The 10,359-nt window shown below is 36.9% G+C and overlaps 1 protein-coding gene across 3 annotated transcripts in view; it reads right to left on the bottom strand.

Moving 5' to 3' along the window:
- LOC106868286 (zinc finger protein 271-like) overlaps positions 1–8,494 on the bottom strand; it is a 31,131-nt gene extending 22,637 nt beyond the window's left edge. Inside the window, exons 1-3 of one of the 3 annotated variants that reach the window (XR_001409259.2) lie at positions 8,122–8,494; positions 5,528–5,651; positions 1,212–3,820 (exon numbers count right to left, since the gene is read on the bottom strand). Coding sequence is in view for 2 of the 3 variants with exons in the window: in XM_052970588.1 (XP_052826548.1) it covers positions 1,836–3,482 (1,647 nt within the window). In the remaining variant the exon portion in view is untranslated. Of the gene's footprint in view, positions 1–1,211; positions 3,821–5,527; positions 5,707–8,121 lie in introns of those variants that run through there. The other 2 variants (XM_052970588.1, XM_052970589.1) reach the window with 2 other exon arrangements.
- Positions 8,495–10,359: the final 1,865 nt, after the last annotated feature.

The following is a 10,359-nucleotide window of genomic DNA, read 5'->3' as shown; positions in this document are numbered from 1 at the left end:
GGGGGGGACGGCAGGCACATTTTCCATCACCTTCTCCGGGGCTTTCCCACGGCCCTGGGGGCAGTCCTTCTTAATGTGGCCTAACTGCAGGCAGGAGTGACACCTGGGAGGTCGACCCTCAAGTATCAGTGGGAACACGATTTCGCCTGCGGCCGGTGGCGTCCATAGGGTCAAAATTGCTTTTGCCCCTTCCCAATCAACAGCAGGCGTCATCCTCACATTTAAGAGCCTAGGCCCGCTATCTCCTAGGCCCTGCCAGATGGTATCACCGATCCATCCCGCTTCTGTACCCGGAGGTAGCCCACACACCCAGGCTCTTATTACTGTCCTCCTACAATAAGTGGGGAGAAACAAAATTTCTTGCCCCTCAAAGGGCCTGCTGGCAAATTTACCAGCTTCCTCGGGGGTACCAAACAGCAACCATACCGTTGCATATTTGATCCGCTGAGAAATAAATTTTATAGTTGGCAGGTAGTCTGCTAACTCTTCCTCTATCACATTCTCGTCGAAGAGGGCGATGGCACCACGTGATCTGGAAAAGGTCTGTAGTACCACCGTCCTCTTCTCAAGATCTTTAATCCAATGTTTGGGTGGGACCACCTAACACTCCAAAGCAGCGGCACTGTTTATTTTTGCCATGTGCAAAAAGAAATAAGTCTTATAAGTTCAAAGAAAGATCAAAAAAAAATCCAAAAGAAAAAAAAATACACAAATAGTTAACAGATCAGTAAAAAAAAAAAAAAAATAAGACAAAGAAGTCCAAAAAATAAATAAACAGTTCAAAAAGAAAGAAAAAATCAGGAAAGGTAGACGGAGAAAGAAAAACACAGCAAAAATCCAATTTCCTGGCCAATGTGGATAGGGTCCTTGGCGTGAATCTTTTTTTTTTTTCTGGTAATTGGTAAAATAAATTCAATAAATCCAAACACGAATACAGGCTACAGCCAACGGTAACTGCAACTGTATCAGGTTCTATTCATTCGGGCGAGGATACGCCCCCATTTTTTGAAACAAATCCATAGAATTCGCAATATACAAAAACAGCAGCCACCGAGAGCAGGAGAAATTGTCCAGAGCTGTACGGAATTTATTAACAAAAATTGCAATATAATAAATTACGCACAGCTCAAATAAAACAAAATCACCTACCTTGCCGACCTTCTCTATTTTGTTCTTTTTTTCTTTCAATGAACGGAGCATAACAAACTTACGTCCATTCTGGTTCACCGGAAGCAGGCTTCTTACCACACAGCCACTCCTTTTTTTCTCAAAGTGAAAAATGCTGTAAATATTACTCATTCCACCTCTCCTAATAGGAAACTGGAAAAGTAGACTTTTGGAATAGCTGTCATATATGTTGGAATTTCTCTGATTGCATCAAGACTGCACAGGTCTCTGAGTAGGTCTCACCATGACAACTTTTTCTGTCATGGTCAATGCAACAATCATGTTACTTCAAAGCACTGCTGTAAACAGTAGAAGTGAGCTAGAATGTTAAAACTTAGTGCACATGCCCAGCAGAGGTCAAGGTCAATCTGTGCTAAGCAGCTTTACTCTGCATGCTTTAGCTTCGTTACTATGGCAACAGACCGGATACTTATTGATCAGACCTCGTATACACAACACCTCAGAAATAATGTTTTTTATTGAAAATATTACAGTTGTAAGACATTTCACCAAAACACATCTAATTGAGTACTATATATACTGTTCAGAGAGGTTATCCTACACATCTTATTTCTTCTGTGAATACATTTATTGTTTTATATATATATATATATATATATATATAATTTCTTTTTTTTTTCAGAGAATGACTTTTGACATGGATAATTTTAGTCTTTTGTAGGATTGCATTTGTGTTTAACCAAAGAACATTTTTTTGAATATGCTTTTCCACAGATATTACAGTGATATGGCTTCTCTCCAGTATGTACACGTTTATGTTTAATTAACGTACCACTTTCTGAGAATGATTTACCACAGATATCACAGTGATATGGCCTCTCTCCTGTATGTATGCGTTTATGTTTAATTAAGTTAGCACAACGAGAGAAATATTTACCACAGATATCACAGTGATATGGCTTCTCTCCTGTATGAATGCGTTTATGTTGAGTTAAATAACAATTTTTAGAAAAGGATTTACCACAGACATCACAGCAATATGGCTTCTCACCTGTATGAAGCCGTTTGTGTTGAGTTAGGTTGCCAGTTTGTGAGAATGATTTACCACAGACATCACAGTGATGTGGCTTCTCTCCTGTATGTAGACGTTTATGTTTAGTCAAAGTACTATTCACAGTGAATGATTTATTACAGATATCACACTGAAATGGTTTTTCTCCAGTATGAATACGTTTGTGAGTAGTTAATCCACATGTCTGTGGGAATGATTTACCACATATATCACAGTGATAGGGCTTTTCACCTGTATGAATGCGTTTATGAATCCCTATTTGACAATACAGCGAGAATGATTTACCACAGATATCACAATGATATGGTTTCTCTCCTGTATGAATGCGTTTGTGATTAGTTAAGTAATCATTGCGTGAGAATGATTTATCACAGATATCACAGTTGTAAGGCTTCTGTCCTGTATGAATACGTTGGTGGTTTGTAAAAGAAATTCTATAAGAAAACGATTTACCACAGATAGCACAGCAATATGGCTTCTCACCTGTATGAATACGTTTATGAGGAATTAAGTAACTACTTTGGGAGAAAGATTTACCACAAATATCACAACGATATGGTTTCTTTCCTGTGTGAACACGTTTATGAATGATTAACTGAGTACACGCAGAGAAACATATACCACAAATATTACATTGATATGGTCTCTCACCTGTATGAATGCGTTTATGTTTAGTTAAATCAGTAGCTTGAGCAAACGATTTATCACATACATCACAGTGATATGGCTTTTCACCAGTATGAACACGTTTGTGAATAGTTAAGTTAGCATTTGAGGAGAATAACTTTCCACAGATATTACAGTGATAAGGCTTTTCTCCTGTATGAATAACATTGTGTTTAGTTAAATTACTTCTTTGAGTAAATGATTTGTCACAGATATCACAATGATATGGTTTCACACCAGTATGAACTCGTTTATGTTGCACCAAAGCCCCTTTTTCTGAGCACGAATACCCACAAATATTGCAGTGATATGGCTTCTCTCCTGTATGGATGCGTTTATGTTTAGTTAAAGAACTATTTACAGAGAATGATTTACCACAGATCTCACAGTGATAAGGTTTCTCTCCTGTATGAATACGTTTGTGTATAGCAACCTCATACTTTCGAAAGAATGACTTACCACAGATATCACAGTGATAGTATTTCTCTCTACTATTTTTACATTTTTGAGTAGGTAGGTTACTTGTCCCTTTCAGTTTCAATTTCTCAGCAGGAAAATCAATCACCTTTGATTGTGATTTGCATTTTTGCTGGTTCTCACATATTTCTTTCTCCATAATTCTTTGTATTTCACCACAATGTACAGATGCTGTTCTGCTTTGTATTTTCTATTTTCTTGCAAAGAAATAATTCTACTGCTATATTTATGCTTCACAGTTTGTGAAGATGTAAACTTTTTTTGGAAATTTTCCCTAAGATTGTGAATTGATCATGTAAACAGCTCAGACAATGAAGTAAACATAGGCTGTTAATAAATGATGTGAAGAAATATTTCATCCTAATTCACTACATATTTACATAAACAGTGTTAGAATAGTTCTGCATAACATCTTTTTTGTGTCTTTAATAGAAGATAAAAACTGATGATACTTTTAAGGCACTCTCATCCAATATTCTGAAATAGAAATGATAAATACTGTATAAGATAGGAGGATATAAAGAAGAGGAAATTCAACAATGAAAATTTTACATTTCAATGTTAATAAACTGAAGATATAAACCTTTATCTGAACATTTCAACTAGTCCAACATATCCATCATTTTTCAGGATTGTAGGGGTTAATTTGAGGGAAAATTGGATGCCATTTAAAAAAATCAAACAATAATATAAAGATTCCTCTACCTGCATCAAAGGATGTATTATATTTTGTTACCAAACACTGTCCTTCATTACTCTGAAAGGGTTAAAGTTAGAGGACACCACATCCAAGCTGACTGGTGGACCACTTAAAATCCCAAATTCCCAACTACCTGATTTGTTGACAACGATATATGTGGTCATTCATTATCATGGTGAACATAGGTCGTCTTCAGATTCTTGTTCTATTATGTCCTCTTAATGGAATATCTAAGCTTTGTAAGTGTTTCTGTGTACTATTCACTTTTCATAGTACAGCCCTTGTCAGCCCAAACAAGTCAACATGATTTCAATACTAATCAGTGGCTCTTGAACTTGTTAGGCTTTGGAGAAGACATGTGATGCTATTCCATAGCCCAAAATTTTGTTTCTGGATCACAACAATATGCCGAGTTTTCATTTTCTATTAAACAGATAAAGAAAAACCATGTTATCATTGGCTTTAATCACATCCACCTTTCCATCCTTTAAATCAGGAGTCAACTGCTGCGGTATGTACTTTACACATACATGGGGGTATTGGAAACAATACTCAGACTTCCATCATCTTATGCAATTCATTATGACCCTAGTCCAATTGTATAACAAACTCACACATTGTGACTCATCTGTCCACATGAATCTGTTCTTCTGTAGATACAAGATAGTTTGCACCTTTCCTCTCTCAAGATTCAATGATAGCACATTGCTCCTGCTTGTAATCCATCATTTACCTATAATGAAGAAGGTATGACCCTCATGCATGTACATGTATGTATTTGCTTTAACGCAAGCACACCTCACTGTCCCATTACCTTCTGTCCTCCAAACTCCATGACTTCATCTCTTCATCACTCAAAACTCTTTCTCTCGACCTCCATTAACTGTTCTCTCATTACAGGCCTTTCCACTGTTTCTCTATACCTCTCACCATACTCTCTTCCTATTGGTGATCCCATCACTGTATCTTCTTCTGGAATGTTGTCATGGCATTATCCCCCTGCTCTTCCTCTTCCCATACCCCTACCTCTATTGTACCCAATGTCTTTCCACGCTGTTCACGTCACAAGATGTTGCTCTATCCAGCTATGTAGCTCTCTTCATTCCCCCTTTCCATAACACTTAAAATATGATAGTCCTACACTATTCACACTGTTACCTTTCCACTCTATCCAACACCTTCCACAATAAACCATCGCTAATCTTTTTCCACCATCCCATTTCTTGCCATACCCCCTTCCCCAATTACAGAGGACTCTTACAGCTGCATCACTTTCTCTTCTACTACCCTTCACAACTATGTCTTCTTTAATTTACCCTCCCTCATTCCCAGCCTAGAACCACCACACATAATAAAACAAATATAATTATTTCCATTATCTACCAATTCCACAATGGCTGCACATATCAATCCAGTTCATGAAAAAGAGGAGAGGTGACAATATGCACCACGTTTATCACTCTTGTTAGAAGATTTTGACTTACCTGGAAGAGTCATTAGATTTTTATATAGGGGCTTCACAGCAAACAGAATTGGTCTTTAATCTCAACTCCTGCAAAATCTTCCACAACATTTTCTTTGGCATGTGGTCAAATTCCATTGTAAGGTCTACAAAGCAACCATAGACTTGTTAATATTCCCACGATTTCTCAAAAACCTGCAACTAAGTGAATATCCTGTTGGTTGTACTATGTCCAAGATGGAAGCCACATTTACAAGTGAAAAATTCATTTTTTTAAAAATGTATAACATGAAGAATTGTGAAAAAAGGATGGTTGCGAGATCTATGAGGAAGGAAGCTGAGGAGAGGTTGATTTGGTTTGATGAGAACCCAGATAGAGTGTTTAGGCTTATTAAATCAATGAAAAATGATGGAAGAGATGTTGAGGGAGGAAGATGCATGAGGTGGAGTGATGGAAGGTTGAATTTTAGTGAGAAGGACAGGGGAAGAGTTCGGAAGGAGCATATGGAGGGAATTATGAATGGAATCAGAGGGTGGAAGTTGCTGTGGTAAAGGGTGCCAGTGGAGAGGGTTAGTCGGGAAGAAGTAGTGGAGGCAATGAAGGAAATGAAAACAGGAAAGGCAGCTGGTCAATCAGAAGTACGTGTGGAAATGATAACTGCAAGAGGGGAGATAGGGATTGTTATGATGATGGAGCTCTGCAAGGCGTGCTGGATGGAAGAAGAATGCCAGATGATTGGGCACTAAGTGTGGTGGTATGATCTTCAAGGGGAAGGGGGATGCAATGAGTTGTGGGGCGTATAGAGAAGTGAAGTTATTGGAGCATGCAATGAAGATAGTGGAAAGGGTGTTGGAGAGGAGAATTTGGAAAGGGGTGGATGTGGATGAGATGCAATTTGGTTTTATGCCAGGAAGTGGGACAATAGATGCAGTGTTCATTGTAAGTAGATTGCAGGAGGAATACCGAGATCTAGAGAAGGCATTCGAAAGGGTTCCAAGGAAGGTGATTGCGTGGGCACTGAGAAAGAGAGTTGTACTAGAGGTAATATAGAGAGCAGTAATGAATTTGTATGAGGGGGTAAAGATAAGAGTGAGAATTGGATGAGAGCTGTTGGAGTTTGCAGTGAAAGTTGGTGTGTATTAGGGATCTGTGTTGTCGCCGTTGTTGTTTGCAATAGTGGTTGATATGGAGAGGGAGAGTGCAAGAGAGGGACTGCTAATGGAGATACTGTATGCAGATGACCTTGTTCTGATGAGTGAGATGAGGGAGATGTTTTGGAAATAGAAGGTGTCTGAAAGCAAAGGTTTGAAGGTAAACCTCAGGAAGACAAAGGTGATGGTGAGTGGGGTGAAAGGAGAAGTGTTAGTAAGGTGGATTGATGTGGTGTATGTGAGAGGAAGGTAATGGCAAATGCGGTGTGTACAAGATGTGAGAAATGGATTCAGGGTAGATGTACAAAAATGAAGAAGGTAACCCCAAGACTGGCAAGAGAGTTTGTTTATGGAAGATGTGAAAAAGGAGCTGGAAGGCTGGCGAAGTCAGTGGAAACACTATGTGATGAGGTGGAGACGGTGAGAGGGTGGATGTAATAAGATCATAGCATTAAGAATAGTATTAGTTATAAATTGACTTTTAAGAAAAAGATTCGCAGAGGATATTGTCGGGCCCCTTGTATCATTAATATCTCACTGGTAAAAGCAAGTTACCGCCCCCTGTATCGTCCGACATTTATGTTTATATTCACGAGTGCCCGTTTTCGGGGGGTTTTTTTATATAAAATATTTAAAAATTGATGAATCTTCCTAATTTTTTGAATTTATTTTTGATATATTTCCCATTTTCCTAACTTTTTTTTTACAAGTAAGCGTCATTTTCTTGGAGAGGTGCGCTTCTAAAGAAGCGCCAAATTAACCCTCAATTGTTTTCCCCCCCCCACAAAATTGGTATATACTCCGAAACTACATAGTTCGAGGTATATTTGTAGAGATTTGTTCTTGTCTGTGTCTGTCCTGTTTTTATGTGTTGTGGAATATAGATATAACGAAATTATGCCAGCAATGTCGCATTTTAAACATGAAGAAAAAAAGCCTTTTTCTTCAAATTTAAAATGCGACATTGCTGGCAAAATTTCGTTATATCTTTAGTCCACAACACATAAATACATAAAAACAGGACAGACACAGACAGAGGAACAAGCACATACACACGCACAAACATACCACCCATTAGCTTTCTTCTTCCATTTCGTCAACTGACAGTCGACAACAGCCACGGAAAGAGCAGATTTCAGTGTTTTGGTCCATCGAATTATATGGAAAGAATGCCTAATTTCATTTAAAAACATTCATTTTCTTGAAAGTTAAGACGAATTGAAGTGAACTCTGGTGAATTTTCCGAAATTCCTCACCACACCCCCTCGTAAAATTTTGTATATTCGGAATCTACAAGATATAACACATATTCGTAGAAAATTTCATTAAAAAAATATCCATTTTTCTGTAAGTTATGATCATCCAAAGTCGGCGGGAGGGGGGAGAAATCTGTAGTTATGCCGGATATCATTCTAAAGTATATAGCACCCAAGGATATTTTCAAACAAATATTTGTCAACTTACCGTTTTCAGCCTTAAGCAGATAATCCGAAAGTTGTACTTCTTACCCAAACAAACACAAGCATTTTTTCGGACAGGACTGTCTACAGTTTCGTACGCTTAAATTTCGAACGTTGACCTTCTTATATCTTCTATCATATTTAGCCACAGCTTCGTATCTTACGACAATGAAATGGCTTTAATATCCTTAGCTGCAGTTTCACTGTGTACTATATGCATGTATATTTTGAGTCAGTTAATCAATCAGTCAATCAATCTTCTTGTCTATGTGTATGCATTAATATATATATGAATACGTTTGTTTATCAATCCATTGATCCGTTGTGTCCCATTTTTGACGTGATCACTTCCAAAAGCAATGAAAAGTGGGATCTCTATAATGACGTCCAAGGGAGATAATAATACTCATAAGTCAACGATAAAGGAGAATCCATCTCCACACTAGCATCACACTTCACAAAAAAAAAAAAAAAATTATGGTTTGTGTTTGGTGGAATACAAAGGGTGTCCTCTATCACTAAGCATTAAACCAAAGCAATTGAAAGTATCACAAAATGTTTGCAGCAAATGTTTCCATTGTTGGTCAGTCATAAAGGGGTGATGCTCTCACATGATAAATCAACACAATATATTGTGTAAGTCACTCAGGAAGAGGTTATGGCACTAAATATGGAAGTTTTGCCTAATCCATCCTTATTTTTCCTGACATTCATCCAGCTGACTATCATCTTTTCAGGTCATTGCAAAACTGTTTAGAGGGAAAAGAGTTTATTGACTGTGAAGATGTTAAAAATTACAGTGAGTGTGTCTGCTTCAAAACCTGAAAAACTCGATGACTGAGAGATCAGCAATTTGCCAAATGGATTGCATTTATACTGTTAATAATGGCAGTAACTATTGCCATGATTTAACATTTCTGTCTGATAGCAAACATGTGTATAAAAGGTAGTGAAATACTTTTTCAATTCTTTTGTTTTTTTATATATGAGAGTGAGTGTGTATTTGTATACACATTAATGCATGCGCGCGCGCGCGCACACAAACACACACACACACACATGCATACCAGAGTAAGCACATAAGTGTGAAACAAGGTGGAAAAAATAGCACTTGAATATTGAAAGTAGAGTAATATGCTTTATCAATAAAGCAGCAAGGACATCATTTGTCGGACAGTTTTGGTAGAGATCCTCGATTAAAACTGTCCAATGAACAGGAATGTGAAACTCTGAATAACAGATTTTGTGATGTCTTTGCAGCTTTATCAATAAAGTATATATATATATAATAATAATAATAAATAATATATATAAGTATATATATATAATTCCAAGAGAGTTAGAGGTTGTGAATCTAACCAACTAAGGGATAATATCTATCCAATATACTGCAGGTAGAATACTCAATTATTAATACATAAGTGTTTTTTCATTGCATGGTAATTACACTACTGAATGTAATAAATGGGTGAGGGTAAAAAGTTGTTTTACCCTTAATTATGCAGCAATAAGAAAATGGAGGAGATCAAGAGGTGGTATTCATCAACTTTTAGACATTATATTAAGTATATTTATTTATTAAAAAAAAACAATTATAACAATATACATACATGTATAACATATTATGTTTTATGTATATAATATATAGAATATAAAAATACCATTAATTATTAAAATATATAACGTAGAGCATAGAAAGTAGAATAGTATCTTACAGCTTATATATGTATATATTGGGTTGTCTGGAAAGTTCATGCCGATTTTTTAAAGGAAACAAAAAGGTCAATAAATACTTGCCATTACATTTTTAATCAACCAAATATGAACCATTTTGTTGCACAATACGTCTCCATCTTTCCTTTAATTTGAAAATACCTTCTTCCCAGAATTTAGGGTTTCATGGCAAAGAATTCATCAAGGTATCTTTTTATGTCATCCAAGGAATTGAAATTTTTACTGTTAAGACTATTCTGCAGAGACCTGAATAAGTGGAAATCTGAAGGAGCAATATCTGGTGAATATGGAGGGTGGGGTAACATATCCCAGCTGAGCTGCAGCAATTTTTGTTTGGTTCCCAAAGAAACGTGCGGTCTTGCATTACTATGTTGGAAAACAACACCCTTCCTGTTGGCCAATTCTGGACGTTTCTCTTGAATTGCTGCTTTTAACTCATCCAGTTGTGTGCAGTATTTCTCAGAATTAATTGTCTGTTTACTTGGGAGAAGCTCATAGTACAGAATTC

The sequence above is a fragment of the Octopus bimaculoides genome, chromosome 9, assembly GCF_001194135.2.
Source record: "Octopus bimaculoides isolate UCB-OBI-ISO-001 chromosome 9, ASM119413v2, whole genome shotgun sequence".
NCBI classification, from domain to species: Eukaryota; Metazoa; Mollusca; class Cephalopoda; order Octopoda; family Octopodidae; genus Octopus; species Octopus bimaculoides.
The sequence above is the reverse complement of the archived record's forward strand: the minus strand, read 5'-3'. Positions and strand labels throughout refer to the sequence as shown.